This window comes from Taudactylus pleione, unplaced genomic scaffold (assembly GCF_031769625.1).
Source record: "Taudactylus pleione unplaced genomic scaffold, aTauple2 ptg000435l, whole genome shotgun sequence".
NCBI lineage: Eukaryota > Metazoa > Chordata > Amphibia > Anura > Myobatrachidae > Taudactylus > Taudactylus pleione.
The window spans coordinates 477,328-500,201 of record NW_028284837.1 but is presented as its reverse complement, the minus strand read 5'-3'; the positions used below and the strand labels follow the sequence as shown (position 1 = coordinate 500,201).

The 22,874-nt window shown below is 44.7% G+C and overlaps 1 protein-coding gene across 1 annotated transcript in view; it reads left to right on the top strand.

Moving 5' to 3' along the window:
• The window catches only part of LOC148505873 (uncharacterized), an 88,437-nt gene that overhangs the window by 29,585 nt on the left and 35,978 nt on the right, over positions 1-22,874 (top strand). Inside the window, exon 2 of the mRNA XM_088447628.1 lies at positions 2,349-3,164. Within this exon, the coding sequence (XP_088303754.1) occupies positions 2,528-3,164 (637 nt within the window). The 5' untranslated portion in view covers positions 2,349-2,527. The remainder of the gene's footprint in view (positions 1-2,348; positions 3,165-22,874) is intronic.

Below are 22,874 nucleotides of genomic sequence, written 5' to 3'. Positions count from 1 at the left end.
AGCTCGGGTTGCACCACTGCCGGGATATCCAGGCATTTCCCCTGCCCGCTGTTGCCCTCTGCCAGGAGACCTGATCCGGACAGGTCTCATCATTTTTCTGACCCAGTGTGTCCTTGGACGCTGCCATCTTCCTGGACCTGCCCTGACCGAAGTATTTACTTCCCACAGAGCTGTCAGTCACAGCTGGCACCCACAGCCAACCTTTGTTTCATACCTGAGGGCTCAGTCAGCTGGGGGATTCATCTCATAGGCTTTCTGTAATTATCTATGTAGAGTCCCATGTTTCCCCAGGCTGCTCTGTATGGGGCTGCATGGTCTCCAGGAGGTATGGGAGGGCTCTCTGGCTGGTGTACTGTATGATGCACAAGGGTGTCCAGCTGTTTGAAATAAATGTGCACTCACTGCCACTCACACACAACTAGCCAGGAACATGCTCCCCGTGGGCAGACAGGTGGCTCAGCACAGTGGCATCAGTCTGGGACATTGTCATCACACTCCGAGACAGCGGGAGTTTTGGTGTGAAGGACAGAAGTTGTAAGATGTACAGCTGCCTCTTCTTGCTGACGCCTTATTGCCCACTTTCTTCTATCCCAACAGTAGACATTCCCTATATCTATAATGGGACATTTCTGGGCTAATGTTTTAAAAATGATCTACATTACAAGAACCCCAAAAGCACCTACCCTGGAACAAGAGCTTCCTAGTAAAGCTAACTCCAAGTCTAAATCCGCCCCCTACCACGAGTTATGCTTTCCCAAAAATCCCCCATAGACTACTGCAGAAAGTTGTCCTAATAAAGGGTGTCAGAAAAAACTGACAGTTGGAAATTTTGATTACTCCCAAATCCTCTTTTATTTTTATTATTTTTTTGAAATGAAATTTGGCATCCATCTAATAGCTTTTGAGGTGTAGCCCCTTAAACACCATGCCCCCCACCCCCCTCCGAATTTCTTTATGGGAGAATTTTTTTTTTTTTCGATTCAGCCTTAATATAAGGACATGACCGTGCCCTTATAAAATGTTTTTTACCGTTAATATTTCTTATTAAACATTCTATCTAATTGTAACTGTTTTGAGTAAATGCACTTGCTACATTCAGACTCTGCGGTTGTTATTTTTTGTTTTTCTGTTGACAAATGTTTAACCCGCACATATTGAGGGTGGAATGTGAGAATTCTACAATTTTTCATAAAAACTTTAATAAACTGCGCACTATAGAAGTATTGTTATTTGCTGAAGGAGGGGTAGGGAGTCCCAACAATTTGGCAACATACACAAATATAAAATCAGTTCTTAGTGACAGCGATATTTGCTATTGCAGTGGTTCTCACATTTGGTCCTCAGACCCCACACAGTTCATATTTTCCAGGTCACCCAGCAGGTGCACAGGTGTATTCAATACTCACCCACACATTTTAAAGGTTCCACTGGTAGAGCTAATTCTATCTCTTGTGATTCTGTGAGGAGACCTGGAAAACATGCACCGTTTGGGGTTTTGTGCACAGAGTTTGAGAACCTGTGTGCTATTTCATATAAATATACATCATGTTCAGTGGCATAAACAGGATTCTTAGAAGGTTTCCAAATGCTAGATTTAAGAGCAAGTGTGGCCAGTCCATGAAGAGGGCATAATTAGCACTTAACCATTTTTAATGTGCATCATACAAACTATTGTGTGTCCTAATTCCAACATATACAACTCCAGTGATTACAGTAAGCCATTAGATGCTGCAGTAGGACCATCCTGTCTCAGCTGAATGTTTTTGTTTCAGATGTGGGCCCCATTCTAGAGTCTGGGGGAACAGCAGAAGAACCTAGCATTGCCCAGGACATATTGGTCTGTTTATGAACTGTATAGTGTAATATACAGTATTAAAAATTAACCCTATTGATGGTCTATACCAGTGCACCCCTAACTGTACAAAGAAAAGGGTGTGTGGCCATGACAAAATGTGGGGTGTCTTTAAGACCTGCCCCCTTTTCATAACTCGCATGACCGCTGGACCTCTATTTCCCCACCTGCAGGACACTGTGGCCCGTGGGTAGGGATGGCACCCACAGGCTATTTTAGTGTGAATGCTACTAACTGCATGTTTTCCAAATCTCTTGTTGCATAGGTGTATGACTTGCTGACACATGTTCAAAGATCCACAGGTGGTGCTAATTATTTTATGTCTGATACTGAGAAGTACATGCAGCTCTAGTATAATTCTATTATATTACTAATTCTATTGTGGTCATGGTGTGGCCTGGGGAGGGAGTTTCCAGGCAACCAGAACCCCCCCCCCTGCATTTTCTTATGATTTGCCTTATACAATATAACATCTCTACTTAAAACTTTCTTACAGGACAACTGAGCAAGATCCCCACTGAGAATATTAGAAGTCGGTGTGGGAAGGACATTGCTCTCTGACCAAGGAAATATAAAGACATAATTTCTTACACCTCTGGAGGATTCACTAAATCTATTCTCATTTTCTGGAAAGAAGAAACATTAACAGCTAATTTGTTTCTCATCAAATACACGATGAGTCTCACAGGAGAGAAACCGCATCTGTGCTCTGAGTGTGACAAACACTTTACGCGTAAATCACAGCTTCTTGTACATCAGAGGACTCACACAGGAGAGAGACCATTTCCATGTTCTGAGTGCAGCAAGTGTTTTACTAAAAAGCAATGTCTTGTAACACATCAGAGGAGTCACACAGGGGAGAAACCATTTACATGTTCTGAGTGCAGCAAGTGTTTTTCCTATTTGTCACATCTTCTTTATCATAAGAAGAGTCACACAGGAGAGAAACCATTTACTTGTTCTGACTGTAGCAAGTGTTTTACCATCAAGAAAAGTCTTGTAATACATCAGGGGATTCACACAGGAGAGAAACAATTTCAATGTTCTGAATGTAGCAAGTGTTTCTCCCAAAAGTCACAGCTTGTTTATCATCATAGGACTCACACAGGAGAGAAACCATTTACATGTTCTGAATGCAGCAAATGTTTTTCCTATTTGCCATATCTTCTTTATCATAAGAAGAGTCACACAGGAGAGAAACCATTGACATGTTCTGAATGTAGCAAGTGTTTTTCCAGTACATCAAAGCTTGTTAAACATCAGAGGATACACACAGAAGAGAAGACTTATGAATGTTCTGAATGCAGCCAGTGTTTTTTTCCATAAGTCACACCTGGTCAGTCATCAGAGGATTCACACAAGAGAGAAACCATAAAAATGCTGTTTTACTAGAAAGATCATGCTTATTAATCACACGAGGAGTCACGCTGAGCTCCTAAAATGTAGTATGTGCTTTTCATAAGTAATTTATCTTGTACTGCAACTAGAGATGAGCGGTTTGTTTCTACTCTGTTCTTTTCTCCAAGTTAGCACAAGTTCGAATTTATCTTTTTGGCTTTCCAGAACATGGGAGAGCAGAATAGCCAATAAGATTTTGTTTTCAAATCAGAATATGACTGAGCCAAAACCAAACCGCTCCTCTAATCACCACAGTCAAGGGAGACCATTTTTATTTCCTGAATGTGGCAAGTGTTTTATATGAATCAGTCTTGCTGTAGATAAGAGAGGACTGGGGGATACATTTTCCCCTGTGATGGTAGGAACTAGAGCTGCAGTATAACAGACAATAGTGATGGTGCTGCCATTACTGAACTTTCTGTCCATTAGAGAGTTCCAGCAGCTCCTCTGTCCTAGGATTCCTTCTATGGCAGGAAGAGCTATGATTGCTCCAGATTTTTTATATATATATATATATATATATATATATATATATAGCACAGATTTTTAAACTCTGTCCTATGGACCCCAAACACTGCATGTTTTCAAGGTCCCCTCACATAATCACAAGTGAAATAATTAGCTCTACCTGTGGTTCTTTTAAAATAGGTCAGCCAGTAATGAATACACATGTGCAGCTGCTAGGCAACCTGGAAACTGAACTGTTTGGGGTCCTGTTTGAGACCCACTGAAATAGTATATAGTTTGACGCAGCCGTCGGCGGCTAATGTATGCAAAAGGTCTGATCGCATGGCAAGACATTAGCACGCCCACTATGTCTTAGTGTGTGCTGGCAATGCAATCGCAAGCCACTCTAATGACACCCACTTTCCCTTCGCTGCACTCGTCATCTCCAGGAACTATATAACAATCGGTAACATCGAGAACCATCGGAGGCATACGAAGTGCTTGTGGTTGACCCTACCCTACCACAAGCACTGCGAGTGCTGCAGGGGTTTAAACAGGCCGGTGATGTGTACAATGACGCTGCCTCTTAATTATGCACGCCTTAGAAATGGCGTTTAACCGTCAGACACGGCTGCGTTCACACCACCACTCCCCCATTTTCAAGGCCCTTCCCCTGTCACCACCTACAAACGGTACATTCTGTCACTCAAACTAGCGGGCTGTCTGCGTGTTCTGGGCGAGCACTTCCCAATCACTATGACTGGCACGCGCACTGTGATGCATGCGCAGGAAGTGAAAATCGACCAGCGTGCGACCACAGCCTAGCGAACGGGTCTGAATCGGGCCCTCAGATCTTTCCTGCTTGTAGTCTGAGGGATCCTGTACAATGAAGATCTGTAATAACCATTTATGTTACTAGCAGAGGCATTGTCTTATATGTCTATATTCCAATCGGATTTGTATGGTCTCCTTTTTTTTTTGTCAATAAAGAGTTTGTATAAAAAAAAAAACTTTGTATAAATGTGATTCAGTTTTTGGTTGTAGAATTAAATTTCTTTTAATAAGTATTTCTGTACAGTCTTCTAGAATCTTCTTTTAGAAAATAGAACAAGGAGAGATACTTAGGTGATCATGTAGTGATGACAATCTGGCAAAAATAATATAAACTCAAAATGATCACAAATCATTACAGGTTGAGTCTCCCATATCCAAAATGCTTGGGACCAGGGGTATTTTAGATATCGGAATATTCCGTATTTTGGAATATATACATACCATAATGAAATGTCTTAGGAATAGGGCCCAAATCTAAACACAGGATGCATTTATGTATTATATACACCTTATACACGCAGCCTGAAGGTAATTTTATAATTTATCTAATAATTTTGTGCCTTAAAAAAAGTTTGTGTACATTGAACCATCAAAAAGCAAAGATTTCACTATCTCAGTCATGCTAAAAATATTCCGTATTTTGGAATATATGGATATGGGAGACTCAACCTATACTACCACTTTGCAAATGTGTTTTCTGTCCTTATACAGCTGGTGCTGAAATGTATACACAGGTATTGCTCTGTAGATGGAAAGATACATGGGGTAAATTTACTAAGACTCAAGATGGTCCCGATTTTCAAGGAGATTAATCTTGCTGGAACTCGCCAAAATTCGGGTGATTTAATCCCATTTTATTTAAAAATTTACCAACAGGCGATTTGAGGCTAAACGACTTGGCTGATGGTGAAGCAGAATGAGATATATCTCCCGAGTGTATCGTTTTGCAGGAGATTACTCACCTGAGATTGCAGTGTTTTCTCTCTGCAAATTTCTCCAGAGCTAGCAGCATGCACATATCGGTGAGATGTGTTGGCTGCTTGTGTGTTAAGACTTGTAAAAAAGGGTTAAATGTTATTTTAAAAAAAAGACATGAGGTCCCCCCCCAAAAGACTAACCAGCTCCGGGCTTGCCAGCCAGTCCTGGTTCATAAAATTACAGGGAACAAAATTGGTAGGGTTCCACTGTAAATTTAAGAACCAGCACCAGGCAGCAGGGACAGAGCTGGTTTTAAATACACGTAGAAAAAAAATTGACATGAGGTTCCATGTATATTTAAAACCAGCCCTGGACCCTTTCTAGTGGGGAGCTGATGCCACAGCCAGGGGTTCCCTTTCACCGGGCCCCCCAGCCGCAGCATCAGTCCTGACCGCTAGTCAGCCCAGGCCATGGATCCCTGGGGAGTTGAGTACCCCTCCAATAAAGGGGTACCCCTCTCCAGGGCACCCCTGGCCTAGGCTGATAGCCCGGGGATATCCCTGCCATCCCTGGGCAGTGGGTGGTGGGTTGATTGTGTTAGTGTAGTGTAAAAATAGAAATAACAACATTGTCTTTACAGTGAAACTACAGGTCCCGGCATGCCTCCCCTGCATGCTGGTACTTGGAGAACCACAAGTATCAGCATGTGGGGCATTAAGGGCCCACTGTTATGTGTAGTTCACCTGTTAAGAAATGTGTAAAAAACAACACACCATGAGAATAAAGTTTTATTACATACATACACACACATACCTGCTGCCAGATGTTCACGTCCCCTTCTCAATGTAAAGTATCCATTCAAAATACCTGAAAAAAAGCCAATATTCACCCTTTTGACCCTCTATGTTCTCCGCAGAAATCCAATTAGGTGGCCGGACACTCTGTAACAACATGTCTCAGCTGTCCGGGCCGCCAGCCAATCAGCGCGGCTTCCACTAGCGGCTGCTCATTGGCTGGGACCCACATGTTCTTAGTCAAAGAGCATCTCCTCTACATAAGATGAGATATATCTCTCTCTAACTAACCTAACTTTTGCCTTTAGTTAATTTTCAAGCAGGACAAAAATGAATAAATCACCCAAGATGGTCATCTCGACCCATCTCGATTCTTAGTAAATTTACCCCATAGTGTTCACTGCCAGCTTATGTCCTTGCTCCTATTAAAATGTCTCACTGGCAGCTGAGTGTATTACTGCCGCCCTTGTGGACAGCACAAGTGGTGTGGAAGAGAGATCAATGGATTTCTTTGCTACCACCTTTCTCTGAATTAGTTTAAAGTTGCATAAATGACAACTCAGTGGTTCTCAAACTGTGTGCCGTGGCCGCATCAGGGCACTTGCAGGAGTGACTTGGGTTGGTGGTCCAGTACCAAATAAAAATACATTTAGTCAGTGATAGGCAAAACCAAGCTGCCAATCAAAGAATATTTGGGCAAAAAGAAACGCACCTCTGTCAACCACCACATAACTGAACCTAATGGTGACATAGAAGCACAATTCACTTTTACATTTTATTTTTTTTCTGAATTCATCATAAGAAACTTTTGGCTCAGGGGTGCCGTGGAAAAAATGCTGATACTCTAGGGCGCTGTGATTCAAAAATGTTTGGGAACCACTGACTTAACTGATGAAATATTCTCCCAAAAACTTCTCCGAAATTTTTTTTGTTAATGCAAATAATGTTTATAGCTATTTAAACTTAATTCAATATATATTTTTTAACAAAAAATGTAACATCACGTTTAATTAGCTATTACATATTGTGATAATAATAATAAAAAAAAAAAATTATATACGCACACACTAGTTAGCCCGGCACTCCAAAGGGCAATGATTCTGCTTGCTGCGTTGCCTTCCTCGGATATGATTATACCCATATACATAGAATTGCAGATAGGTGGCACTCGTCAAACTCCACAACGATTAAGGATAACAGTCCTTTAATCCAACGGCACTTTGGGGTAACCCCCCCTGTCTTCATCTTATATAATACACATACATCATTAAACATTGTCATACCTGTGCATTGCCGCCGACTAAAGCCATGTTCTGGAGAAAGTGTCTGTCGCGGGCGTGTTGACATCATCAGTGGCGCGACACAGGATGAGAAGGCTTCGTCATCGTCTCCTAGCAACACAAACGCTATGGAGAAAAATCATACATTTAGACATATAAAATACATTATGCATGTGTCACACACTATAATGAATAATTGGTGATGGAAATAACCTATATTTATATTAAATCTTGAAATTAAACATGCCAATAAAGATGGTTAGACTTGTATCACGGCATATCATACTGATAACTTATAGATAATGAATGAGCATGTGACTACTGCCATTGATTACAAAAAGCACTGAAGCCCAAGTGACTCATTGAGCCCTTTGGGTGCCATAGTGCCCAAAGTATATATCCAACGGCATTCCCTAATGTAGAAAAATGTTGGCTGTTACCCCCCCCACGTTTATTACTTGGTACATGGTCTGTGGTAATTGCCCTCATACTGGCTACATTATGCTTTAAACGGACACAATGTCTTGCTACAGGTTGCTCACTGCTACCAGATTCTATGGCTTGGCGTATGGCACTACAGTGTAGGGCCATCCATTCTCGGAATTGACGCTGCATCTTACATATGTTAGGCCACGCGGGCATATAAGCAAATAAACAACGTATGAGGTAGTGCATGTGACTGCATATTTAATACTAATCATCTTGCCTGTATGTGGGTGGCTGAATGTTGGGCCCACCAATAGTTACTGACATGTGAGACACCCCAAACATCTGTAGCATCCTGTGCTTGGACTAAGAAAGTGTGTTTATGTTTTACTATCTATACCAGTTATGTGCAATTTGGCTACTTGGTCTCTAATGCTTTTACCTCTAGTGCAGTGTTGGCTAACCTTGACACTCCAGCTGTTATGGAACTACATAACCCAGCATGCACTGCTACAGTTTTGCTATTAGGGCATGCTAAAACTGTGGCAGGGCATGCTGGGATATATAGTTCCACAACAGCTGGAGTGTCAAGGTTAGCGCATGCGTAACCTTGACTGGTTGGCGCATGCGTAATGCGCATGCGCCAACCAGTCATTGTGGTCAGAAATCGTGCGCTCGTAAAACAGCGAGGGCCTGCTAATTTGAGTGACAGAATGAGGCATTTGTGGGTGGTAACAGGGGAAGGTGCTTGAAAACGGGAAGTGGAGATCAGAACGCAGGCGTGCCAAATGGTCAAAATGGGCGTTTAATGGGTATGCATAATTAACAAAGCAGCGTCATCGACAACGTCACTTGGTTGTCTTTTAGCCTGAACTGCTCGCAGTGATAGCGGTAGGAAAATCCTACCACGAGAATTGCGAGCAGTTCAGATGCCTTTCGATGTACTCGATTAATCTAATAAATAGCGGAGATGACGTATGATGCGAGCGGCCAAGGGGTGTCTTTGCAAAATAGCGAGCGCATGTTTCGGACGCTCGCTCAGACATAGAGGCGTCAACAGACCGCAAAGAGCGAGCGCTCAATTTAAATATCCGGCCCCTTTTTCTGAACGAGCGTCCGCAAATAGCGTCCGGCTCTGAATGAGGTCCTTAGATCGAGGTATTATTTTCTTCAATTGAAGGGGTATATCAGAGATACCAGATTGTTGTGAAATGGAGTTTTATCAAAATGTTCTCTAATATGTAGAGATTGATTGAGCTTATAAGTGTCCACTTTCCATTGCAAAGGATCTAGGCGGGTGGTGGGCACAAAGGATAAACCTTTCGATAAAACTTTAGATTCTGAGGATGTCAAGGGTTTAGATGATAGATTAAATACCAGGTCCTGTATTGGCTTGGTGGTTTTCTGGCATTGACTCTTGTTTTGCCCCACCCACCTCATCTTATTGGTGGCGTACAGGTGGTGGATCTGGTTTGCAGACCTAATGGGAGTGCCTGTTCCGCTTAGGTGGAAGGTTGTGATTCGGCCTCACTCATGGAGGTACTAGACCCCTCCATATCACGAAATTTAGGTAGCTGTTTACGATATTTAGGGTATTGTGGGGTCTGTCCGTGGGTTAGAATTATTCACCCAGGTGTGTATCCGTCTCTGTTCATAATCCATTTGGACTTTATGCATGTTTAATTTCAAGGAGATTTAATATAAATATAAATTCTTTCCATCACCAATTTAATATTCATTATAGTGTGTGACACAGCGGTTTTATTAAGTATGTATTTTATATGTCTAAATGTAACTGTTCTTTCTCCATAAACTTAGATGGAGTTCATCCAAGTTGATCTGGTTCTTGAGAGCTGTGGTCTTGGCTTTCAATAGGTCTGTTAACTTATAACCCCTGTTTAGGAATCTGGTCATCTTGATGCGGTTCATTTCATCTTCCGCAGTACTGGCGTCACTAGTAATCCTTTTGATGCTGAGAAATTGGGAGTATGGTAAGCTCTTTTTTTAAGGATATAGCATGATGGTTTTCAGCATGCAATCAGTGGGTTTTGGTGTACTAACATTTACACCAAACCCACTGATTGCAGCCAGGCAAAAGGGAAGGACATGCACATTACATCACGAACATAGTTCTAATTCCATAGACAAAAAACCTTACGGTTTCATATGTCCCATTAAGGCTGCTTAGACATGATCTGAAAATTCACAAAACCTATTGATTTTCTGCCACTCAAAAAGCAACGAAATTACGATCATTAGGCTGACGCATTAATGAACGTGTTCCTTGCACAATACAGATATGGTATGCCAAATACAGGGGGGCATTATGCATTTTTCCCCCTGTATTTCCAGAATCAGGACCGGCTCAGAAACATTTGCTGGTTGCGCTAAATACGGGGGACCCCTACGTCATTTGTCCTTTGTATTTTGGCAACCAGGACAGGTTCTGAAAAGCCTGGTGCTGGTTGTGCTTAGTATGGGGGACCCCTATGTAGTTTGTCCCCTGTATTTAGCACAACCAGTACTGGGGCTCCAAAATCCATGCAGGTTGTTTTTTGGTAGGTAAGGCCATTTTTTTTTTTTTTATTTAAACACAGGCAGCCAGTCCTGGTTGTGCTTAAATGCAGGGGACAAATGACATAGGGGTCCCCCGTATTTAAGCCCAACCAGCAACGGGCTTGTCAGAACCAGCCCTGGTTGCCAAAATACGGGGGACAAATGACATAGGGTCCCCCATATTTAGCGCAACCAGCACAGGGCTCTGAGCCGGTCCTGGTTCTGTAAATACAAGGGGAAAAGCATAAGGCCCCCCTGTATTTCCCAGAACTAGCACTGGACTCCTTCTAGCGGGGGAGTGATGCCACAGCCAGGGGAGCCCTTTCACCGGGCCCCCCAGCCGCAGCATCACCCCAGACAGCTAGTCAGCCCAGGCCAGGGATCCCTGAGGAGCTGGGGACCCCCCAATAAAGGGGTCCCCCTCTTCAGGGCACCCCAGGTCTAGGCTGATAGCCCGGGGCTATCCCCAGCACCCCTGAGCGGTGGGTGCCAGGTTGATTATGTGATGTGGTGCATTTTAAATAATATTTGCTTTTGCAGGTGAACTATAGGTCCCAGCATGCCTCCCTGCTTGCTGATACTTGGAAAACCACAAGTACCAGCATGCTGGGCATTAGTAGTCCACCTGAAAAAAAAAATATTAAAATAACACAACACACTATAATATTGTAATATTTTATTTTACAGGTCTTCACCTGGGAGAAGGTGGCTTTTAAGCTCTTTTGCATGGCCGCCACCACCCCAGGGCTTAGGCCTCTTCGGCTGGCAGGCACCAACCGACCAGGGATTCGGCGACTTTGCCTGGTGGACGCCAACCCGCCAGGGCTTCGGCGTCTTCACCTAGCGGGCGCAAACCCGCCAGGTCTTCAACGTCTTCACCTAGTGGGCGACAGCCTGTGTCAGCTCTTTTACTTGGCTGCTGCCCACTAGGACTTCTGCGCCTTGCGTGCGCCAACCCGCCAGGGCTTTGGCGTCTTCGTCTGGTGGGTGGCAGCCTGTAAGCTCTTTTTCATGGCTGTCGCCTACTAGGACTTATGGCATGTTTGCCTGGTGGGTGCAAACCCGCCAGGGCTTAGGCGTCTACGCCAGGCAGGCGCACACCCACCAGGGCTTTGGCATCTTCGCCTGGCGGGCGCCGCCCACCAGGGCTTCTGGCATCTTCACCTGGGGGTTGGCTGCCACCTCCCCAGAGCTTCTGTGGTCCTCTTCAGGTGCTGCCGCCTCCAGTGATGTCAAGAATCATGATTGGCCGTGAGCCAATCACGGCTCGCGATGTCATTGCCGGCGGCACCCAGCAGCTGCTAGACCGGTGTCTGTTCTGGTGTCGGCGGCGGGCATAGATCCGACAGGATCCAGTTCCCACCAGCCATCCTGCCGAGTACGGCAGCGGCGCCCATTTCAAAAACGGCGTTAAGGCGCCATTTTTTAAATGGGCACTGCTGCCTTATTTGACAGAATGGATGGCGGAGACTGGATCCTCTCGAATCCAGGCCTGTTGCCAACGCCCTCACCACTGCTGGACCCTCCACCGGCACCCGTGACCTGCTGCCGCTCCCCCTGCCAACACCCACGACCTGCCGCCGCTGATGTCCCTGCCGCTGCATCAGCATCAGCGCCATTGCTACCATTGCCTGCTATCGCCCGCAAATAGATGGCCATCTTTGTGCACCCAAGTGAAGCCACATTGAATATACAGTACCTGCTAGAGGCTCCTACTGCGGCTGCACAACAAGTTGAAAAGTCCAATCTTTATAATGGCGCGTTCTTGAGGTAATAGTTTACAAACTGTAGCTTTCTAATTTACCTGAACCCCAAAAGCACATACCCTGGCACAATAGCTACTTAATAAAACAAAGCCCAAGTCTAAGGCCCTCATTCAGAGCCGTACACTCTGAGCAGAGCGCACGCTCTGAATGAGGGCCGGGCTCCATTTTCATTGAGCGTCCTCCTGGATGCTCGTATAGCTGTGGGTAACCACCCACAGGCTATATGAGCGTGCATTGTGATGGTCGCGATGGTCGAGACCATCGCGACCATCGAATTTGCGAGCCGGAGCCTGCGGTTGAGGTTTTCAACCGCAAGCTCCGGAGTGATTTTGGCTCTATCAGAGCCAAAATCACTCCCACTGACATCACTAGTGATGTCAGTGGGCCGGCTTTTGACGGGAGGCGTTCCCGTGGGAATGCCCCCGTCAGGGAGGCACGCCCCCGGCACGCCCACCAAAGGGGGCGTGCTGTCAATCAACATTGACAGCACGCCCCCTTTGATCGGACACAACGAGCGAAGGACTTTCCTTCGCTCGTCGCGTCTGGCGCATGCGCACGACGGAGCTCCCTCCATCGTGCGCATGCTCAGTCCATAACATCGACCCACTTGCGAGCAGACAGCCGCTCGCGAGTGGGTCTGAATCAGGCCCTAAATTCCACCCCTACCCTGAGTTTTGCCTTCCCAAAAATCCCCCGTAGGCTACAGCAGAAAAAGGTTCCTAATTGAGATTGTCAGAAAAAAGTGACAGTTGGAGGTTTAAATTACTCCCAAATCCTAATTTTTTATGTTTTTGCCCTGAAATTTGGCATGCAGCACCAAGCGACAGTTCTACCCGGCCATGCCAAATTTCAGATCCGTACCTCCTATAGCTTTTGATGTGTAGCCCCTTGAACACCCTGCCCCCCCTTCAGAATTCTCTATGGAGAAATCCGTTTTTTTAGATGCGGCCTTAATATAAGGGCATGACTGTGCCATTATAATAAAGGTATGTACACTTGATCATTTCCATGTTCTTGATAAAAGCCTTCACCGAATGAAACATCGAACTAGTTACACTGCTGTGTTACGAGTCTTTTATTTTATTGAGAGTCCCGTGAGTGCCGCTGTTTCTCTTCCAATGAACCAGAGACCATGAAGGGTCAAACTTTCAAAATATTAACCCCTTGTATCTTGGGGCGGGTAAAGCCTAGAACCTCAGAAACTCCTCAAAACCAACTAAATTAGTTAATAAACACTATCACAGGGTTTGGGTTTAAGCTGGTCATGGCCCTTTGTTCAGATACCCGGCACCAGTGGGAAAATGGAAGAACACTATCACAGGGAAAGCACAGGAGAAAGATATTGGAGATTTTGTACAGAATTGGTGTATTGAGTACAGACTTTGTAGCTCCAGACGCAAGGCTGGCACAAGAGATAGCACTAGGAGATAGTACTTGGATGACATACTAAGTACACACTCGATGGCTTCAAACGCTGAGCTGGCCCTGGAAAATTATATAGTTGGTCCTAAGATGCCGTACAAAGTACACACACTGTGGTATCAGATGTAGAACTGGCACAGGAGAATGGTATAGTAAACTGGTACTTAGATGATGTACTAAATACGCACACTGCGGCTTCAGATGCAGAACTGGCACAGGAGAATGGTATTGTGAGCTGGTACTTGGATGATGTACTAAATATGCACACTGTGGTTTCAGATACAGAATAAGCATAGAAGATGACTCTAGGAGATTGTAAACCCAAAGTACACACACCGTGGATGAAACTAGGAACAAGTCACTAGAAGGAATGGAGCTTGGTACCTGGAATGCTGCAACAGCAAGTTTACACTGGAGGTAACAACGTTGTACAGGCAACTTCCTGTTGTCCAGAGCCCTGTTATATACCCTAAGGTAGCAGTCCACTGGAGGATGCTGTCAGCTGACAGCAACCAATGCTACCTTTGGGTAAAGGGTTAGTAAGGTGATATAGACTGTCATGTCTGTGTCCATGATGGTAATGATGAAACCATATCACAGAGTGAGCACATGGATGATCTAGCAGACCCCGTGTATAATCCTCAGCACATCACTCACCGCCGCACCTGGTGTCTGACCGCTCTAGAGATCAGGGGAAGCCTAGGCCGCAACCTGACATGGACCTGTTGTCAGGTTAGGTGCTATTCTACAGTGGTGCCCCCTTAGACAAGTGTCAGGTTGGGGGTGGCTGCCTTAAACACACCATAGTGACACAAAGGAGTGCCCCAGAGATTCGATGGAAGTCTCATAATGAATATGAGAACAGAGGCTACAACTTTTATAATGGGCCCTAAACTCTCTGTTGTGCCCTGAATAATCCAGAACTAATTACTAGGTACATATAAACCTGACCAGTGTTGCTCCACAGTACTTATAAGCTTCCAAGTATTCTGTGGCCCAAGGAGGTAACTTTATTAATCTCGGACACTTCCCCCCAAGTTAGCAAGGGTCCCATAAAAAGTGTCCCCAAACTGCAGTGGGTGAGCAGAAAATTCTGAGAGGGGGTTCCACTCTTCCATCCCCCAAGTTTGGTGCACTTGGGCCCATCCTTTAAAGTACTGTGGCATCTCATAGTTCTATACTCTTCCACCAAAGGGGGCACACCTCAAATGTCTGGGGTCCCTGGCTTTGAGAATGGAATGTCATGGAGAGTTGACATCAAACTGTAGCTAGGAAACATGGCTAGTCAGCGACTGGACCCCAACATTTCTGGTGCTACTGAACATGTGGGTGGTGCCCTGAATTGTTCAAAACAGATTTCTGGGTACTTCTGAAGTAGAAAGGTTAAAGGAGCAAAATTACCCGCATAGAGATGTATAAAACTAATTAATCATTAATACTTCATAATTATATTTCTGTCTATAATACAAGAGTAAATCACTCAAAGGAGGTGCACCCTGCAAATAAACCAACAATATGAGCACTAAGAAGAAGAAAGAGATTCCTTATTGGGGAACTCGCGGATTACTCTGCGATGGGTTTGCATGGTCACTGTGATCGCAATGATGCCATCGTGCATGCACACTGCAATGCATACACATGTGCATAATGCAACAATCAGCAGTTTGCGTGAGTAATCACGGTTGCGATCAGAAATGCATCAGGCACATAGGGCCTAATTCAGACCTGGTCGCAAGTGCTGTGCGCTCACAACCGGGTCGATGGTGGGCCAGAAGCGCTCGCTCTGGGACTCACTACAAAAGGGGCGGCTGTCGATGTTGATCGACAGCTCGACACTTTTTGTAGGCGTGGCTGGGGGTGGCTTCACAAATAGAGGCATTCCCAAGCGAACGCCTGCCATTTGTGGGCGGCCTCACTGACATCACCAGCGATGTCAGTGAGAGAGCTTCCGGCTCTGTTAGAGGCGAAAGCTCTCTGGGGCTTGTGACCACGAGACCCTACCACAAGAGTCTCATCGCAAGCCCGATGGTCGCGATGGTCTTGACCATCGCGACCATCATCATGGCCGCTCGCTATAGCTGTGGGTGGTCGCTCCAAAAAAACCCAGCGCCCGCCCTGATTCAGAGTGAGCGCTCGCTTTTTGCGAGCGCTTCTGAATCAGGCCCATAGTCCTTAAAGATAAGTCCATACTAATATAAAGGCTGTACAGATGAATACAAATCAAGCATCCATTATTGTGTTCTTCTGTTGTATGATGACATATGAAGAATCTTCCTTCAAATGCACAATGCCTCTAACAAATAAACAGGGAATGAGTCCTGTGAGGGTACCACCACACAGTACCTACGGATGTGCCCAGCTAGTTTGTTGAAAAACAGAGAGAGAAAGAGAAAAACGGAGAGAGAGAGGAAAATAAAAGAGAGAAAGAGAGAGAGAGAAAAATAGGGAGAGAGGGAGAGAGAAAGAAAGGGAGAAAGAGAAAAAGAGAGAGAGAAAGAGAGAGATACAGTACTGTAGAAAAAAATGTGGTTTAGTGAACTTACGCGGCCAGGTGAGGCTACTAGGGCCATGGGTGGGGCCTTCGATTGGTGATACTGTTGAAAAAAAATAATGTTACTGTTAGACAAGTACTGTACAGAAAAGAGAGACACTGTGAAAAGGAAAAAAAGGGGAGCGAAACAGTAAAAGAAAATGTACAGTATAGTAGTGTACGGTACAGTACTTACTGTACAAAGGGCTGGGGAGGACTGAAAACAGAGGGAGACAGGGAGGGAGAGAGAGAAACAGAGAGATAGAGAGAGAGAGAAAAAGAGAGAGAAAAACAGAGGGAAAGAGATAAAAACAGGGAGAGAGGGAAAGAGAGAGGGAGAAAAAGAGAGAGAGAAAGAGAGAGAGAAAAACAGGGAGAGAGAGAAAGAAAGAGAGAAAAACAAAGGGAAAGAGAGAGAGAGAGAAAAAGAGAAAGAAAGAGAGAAAGAGAAAAACAGAGAGAGAGAGAAAGAGAGATAAATGAAAGAGAGAGAAAGAAAAACAGGGAAAGAGGGAGAGAGAAAGAAAGAGAGAAAGAGAAAAACAGAGAGAGAAAGAGAAAAACGGATTGAGGGAGAGAGAAAGAAAGGGAGAGAGAGAGAAAGAGAAATACAGAGAGAGAGAAAGAGAAAAACAGAGAGAGAAAGAGAAAAACAGAGAGAGAGAGAGAAAGAGAGGAAAATGAAAGAGAGAGAAAGAGAAAAACAGAGGGATAGAGGGAGAGAGAGAGAAAGAGAGAGAGAGAAAAAAAGAGAGAAAGAGAGAGAAAGAGAAAAACAGAGAGAGAGAGATACAGTACTATAGAAAAAATGTGGTGTAGTGTACTTATGTGGCCAGGTGGGGTCACTGGGGCCATGGGTGGGCCCTTCGGTTGGTGATACTGTTGAAAAAAAATAATGTTACTGTTAGACAAGTACAGAAAAGAGAGACACTGAAAAGGAAAAAAAGGGGAGCAAAACAGTAGAAGAAAATGTACAGTATAGTAGTGTACGGTATACAGTACTTACTGTACAAAGGGCTGGGGAGGACTGAAAACAGAGGGAGACAGGGAGAGAGAGAGAGAGAGAGAGAGAGAGAGAGAGAACAGAGAGAGAGAAAAAGAGAGCGAGAAAAACAGGGAGAGAGGGAAAGAGAGAGAGAGAGAAAGAGATTGAGAAAAAAATAGGGAGAGAGAGAAAAAGAGAGAGAGAGGAAAATGAAAGAGAGAGAGATAAAGAGAGAGAAAGACAGAGATAGAAAAAGAGAGAGACTGACAAGGGAAAAAATGGAGAGAGATACACTACTGTAGAAAAAAATGTGGTGTAGTGTACTTACGCGGCCTGGTGAGGCCACTGGAGCCATGGGTGGGCCCTTGAGTTGGTGATACTGTTGAAAAAAAATAATGTTACTGTTAGACAAGTACAGAAAAGAGAGACACTGTGAAAAGGAAAAAAAGGGGAGCGAAACAGTAGAAGAAAATGTGCAGTATAGTACTGTAGTGTACGGTACATTACTTACAAAGTGCTGGGGAGGGCTGAGGCCCTTCAATGTCTTCAACTAAAAGACACAAGGACAGAAACAATTATTGTGTAAGGAGAAGACGTTGGAGATGTGTTGAGAGAGAAGGAGAGAAAGAGAAAAACAGTGGGAGAGAGAGAAAGAGAGAGAGAGAGAAAGAGAGAGAGAGAAATAGAGAGGGACAGAGAAAGAGGGAGAAAGAGAAAAAGAGAGAGAGATAAAGAGAGAGAGAGAGATAAAGAGAGAGAGAGAGAAAGGGATATAGAGAAAGAGAGAGTAAAAGAGAGAGGTCGAGAGAGATTGACAAGGGAAGAAAAGGAGAGATATACAGTACTGTAGGAAAAATGTGGTGTACTGTACTTATGTGGCATGCGGCTTCTATACTCCTCATCAATGACCAGTCTCTCTGTGTGTACAGTATAAGAAAAAAATATTATACAAAAAATAAAAAAGGCAGTAGCATGACACTAGTGTGTCCATACTGTAACTGTTTTAATCATTACCACTGTCATTTGGGGACGCTGATGAAGGTGGTGGAGGTAGGACTGTTGAAAAAGAACACTGTACCGTCAGTTTCCCTCAAAACCATTTTTAAACAAATAAACTGTACAAATCTTGACCAGATGCTCCATAACACCAAAAACAAACACACAAATGAGAGAGAGAGAGAGAGAGAGAGAGGTAACAATGTACAGTAGTGTGTACTGTACTTACTCCGACAATTCAGCCCACTGGATGGCAATGGCAGTGGTGGTGGTGGCAGTGGTGGTGGTGGTGATGGCACTGGTGGTGCTGCTGCAGGGGAAGGGGGTTGGCTTCTCGCCCTGTGGGGAAAAATACATGTCGTCATTAAGGAGAATTTGAAAACAAGAGTTCAGACCTCTATTCCAAATTGGAGAAGGATTACGGTACAGTACTGTAGATGGCCTTAGGCAATTAGCTATTGTCCATGATAAAAATACAAACCAATACAGTATACAGTAGTACAAAAACTACTGTAGTCTGTGAAGCTGGCATTTGGCCCAACATAAAACAGTATGGTACTGTACTGTACATAAAAAAAATATACAGTACAGTTAAGTACTATATGACAAAGTGGTGCAACATCACACAAAGGCTCTGTGGGCGGCATTGTCGCCACCGTAGGAGCTGTACTTTTGCCTTGCAGGGTGCCAGGATCGGCACCCTGCAGCCAGAATTTATGGCCTTTGCATACTGTACTTTGGATGCTACTGCTAAGCAGTGCTAGGAGACAGAGTGAGAAGTGATAAGATACCAGCCAATCAGCTCCCAAATTTCATTTTTCAAACACAGCCTGTGAGATGACAGTTGGGAGCTGATTGGAGACCCCTGAATCTGTCCGTGACGTACAGTAATAATGTCAGACTTAAAGGGGGCAGGCCCAGCACAGATATATAGTGTGTACAGTAGGCTAACATAGATTTGGTTGACAGGCAATAGTATGGTGGATCAACTTGCCTTTTGTTACTGTAGGTCTATTATACAAACAAGCCATGTCGACCAATAGTGTGTCACCCTTTAGTCCATGTAAAGTACTGCAGATTTAATCACCCTGTCAATCAAATGTCTGCCAGTCATGTCAGTGTGTGGTAACAACTGTCAGTCATCGTCAGATACTGTAGTATCCAACACCCTACAGTGTACAGTACTGTAGAGTATGTCAGAGTCGTGCATTGTACTGTACAGTATTTGTTATTGTACAGTATACTGTAATTCATGTGATTATACAGCAATACTGTACTGTATTTACTTCACCGGATACGCCTCCTAATCCTCTCTAGATGAGGCCTGTCCCTCCTGAGCAGGTCTGACCACCTGCGCTGCAGGGACCTTACGTCGTGGCGCAGGCCGTACCGCCTGTAAATTTCTCCGATGGCATTTCTGTATGCTCTTTGTCTTGGTTAGTGGCAAAGGGTTGGTCCCGCCACTTCATCAAGAAAAATAGCTCGTCAGACGTGAACCTCCTCGCCCTTATCGCAGCCATTTTCAATAGCCAGTGATGCACGACGCATAACGCACGCTAATTTACTCGTTACGGCAGGCGTCTGTGGTGCACTGTAGTGTAGTCATAACCGTAGTGGCAAAGTACTGTAGTGTGGGCATCACGGGATTGAAAAGTTTCTGAAGTCATGAAATCACTATTGTGTAACATTCATAGCGGCACACTACAGTAGTTGTCCTAGCAGATGGTGGATGGTGTCCTTGGCAATAGTCACTATTCGGGGTTGGTGTCCTTGGCAATGGTCACTATTCATAGCCTTTTTCAGAACACAAGGGCAGACCTGACTGCTTACAGTAAATGGATTAACAAAGCGTCTTTTATATTGGTAATGAGAAGCTCTTGCTTGCTTCGGGGGAAGGGGCCTGATGCACTGTTTATGACTCCCGACCCACTGGACATGCGCCAGAAATCCCATCGCAACCCTCCTACTGGGCATGTGCCAGAGATGCCATTTCTAACCCCTCAGAGATGGCTGACAGCCACCACAATGCCGTGCTGGCATTGACGCAAGTTTGCGATTTAAACGCACAGTCAGTTTGCAATACACAGACCTCTCTCCCATACAGAGCTCACTACCAGTTTCTGAAGTCATGAAATCATTATTGTGTCCAAGTCTGGGACAGCGTAGAGAGTGATGCAAGAGTGAAATTCAATGGCACCGTAAGTTATTAATACTGTATACAGTACAGACACATTCATAGCGGCACCCTAGTTGTCCTAGCAGATAGGGGATGGTGTCCTTGGCAATAGTCACTTTTCGTAGCCTTTTTCAGAACACAAGGGCAGAGCTGCCTGCTTACAGTAAATGGATTAACAAAGCGTCTTTTATTATGGTAATGAGAGGCTCTTCCTTGCTTTGGGGGAAGGGGCCTGATGCACTGTGTATGACTCCCAACCCACTGGGCATGCGCCAGAAATCCCATCACAACCCTCCTACTGGGCATGCACCAGAGATGCCATTTCTAACCCCTCGGAGATGGCTGACAGCCACCACAACTTTGGGGGAAAGGGCCTAATGCACTGTGTATGACTCCCAACCCACTGGACATGCGCCAGAAATCCCATTGCAATGCTCCTACTAATTTATAACCCCTCGGAGATGGCTGACAGCCACCACAATGCCGTGCTGGTATTGACGCAAGTTTGTGATTTAAACGCACAGTCAGTTTGCAATACACGGACCTCTCTCTCATACAGAGCTCACTATCAGTTTCTGAACTCATGAAATCACTATAGTGTCCAAGTGTAGGGCAGCATTAAAATAGACGCTATTTTGTGCAGTTTTCCTAGCCTTTTTCAGAACACAAGGACAGAAACACCGTAAGTTATTAATATACAGTATGGCATAGCAGTACATGGTGTATGGCTTGGTGCCATAGATCCCATTGTAACCCCTCCACTGGGCATGCAAGAAATCCCATTGCAACCTCTCCGAGCTGACAGCCACCACAGCGCAGACATTGACGCAAGTTTGCACTCACAATCAGTTTGTAATGACTTACTTTTAAGCAGCCTTTTAAACAACAACACTACAGTATTACAGTACAACACTACTACAGTAGTTTCACTATAGTGTCCAGAGCCAACAGTAGCAAAAAAATATTCTTTTCCAGGGCTCAAACCCGGGACCTTCGTTGTTGCAATGCGATCACCTAATCACTAGCCCACACTCCAGCTGTATGTTGAAAACTGCACAGAGCGGACTCATCCTTGTGCATTCCACCCACCCGCTGCTGTTTTTAATAATTTTAACAGTATGGCATTCAGTACAAATTACAACAGTGGAGCACTCACCACCCAGCGGTTAAGCGCTGTACTACATGCCGTAGCGTATCACGCCACAAGTCCAGCCATCACGTAACATTCCATGTCACGACTCAGAGGTCTGAATGCCACGCCATGAACAACAAACTAGCTGGGCACATTTGTGCCTTTCCTACACGTTCAATTATTCCCATGAACCAACCTCCTATTCATTTAAACTAGGGGTGTGCACCGGCCACTTTTCATGTTTTGTGTTTTGGATCTGGATCTTTCTTCATGTTTTGGATCTGGATTGGTTTTGCCAAAACCACCCTTCCATGTTTTGGGTTCTGGGTTTTGTGTTTTGGATCTGTATTTTTTGGGAGAAAAGCATAAAAACAGCTAAAATGAGAGAATTTGTGATTTTTTCTGCTCCTATGCTATTATTAACCTCAATAACATTAATTTCCACTCATTTCCAGTCTATGCTGAACACCTCACAATATTGTTTTTATGCCAAAATTTTGCACCGAGGTAGCTGGATGACTATGCTAAGCGTCACGAGTGGGCGGCACAAACACGTGGCCTATCTAGGAGTGACACTGCAGTGGCAGACAGGATGGCAGTTTGAAAAACTAGGCCCCAAATAGTACATAATGCAAAGAAAAAAAGAGGTGTAAGATGGAATTGTCCTTGGGCCCTCCTACCCACCCTTATGTTGTATAAACAGGACATGCACACTTTAACAAACCAATCATTTCAGCGCCAAGGTCTGCCACCTGTCTGTGGCTAAAATTATTGGTTCATTTGGGCCCCCACAAATCAAGCTGGCAATTAATCTGTTGCTGCACAAACTGGCTCTACGGAGGCAAGATGTTGTCCTCATCCTCCTCATCCACTGATTCCTCACACTCTTCAGTGTTGTGTACATCCACATCTTCACAGAGTATTAATTTGTCCCCACTGGAATCCACCATCACAGGTCCCTCTCTACGTTCTGGAGGTTGGTCTCCCTGGAAGAATTGATAATTAATTTTGATGAACATCATATTCTCCACAGTTTGTGGAAGCAACCTCCTACACCTTTCGCTGACAAGGTTCAGAGCTGCACTAAACACTCTTTCGGAGTACACACTGGAGGGGGGCAACTTAGGTCAAATAGAGCCAGTTTGTACAGGGGCCTCCAAATTGCCTCTTTTTCCTGCCAGTACAGGTACGGACTGTCTGACATGCCTACTTGGATGCTGTCATCGATGTAATCCTCCACCATTCTGTCAATGGTGACAGTATCATATGCAGTGACAGTAGACATGACAGAAATTGTTGCCAAATACTTCAGTCTGGACCAGATGTCCAAACTTGGTCCTGCCTGCCCTGCATCACCACCTG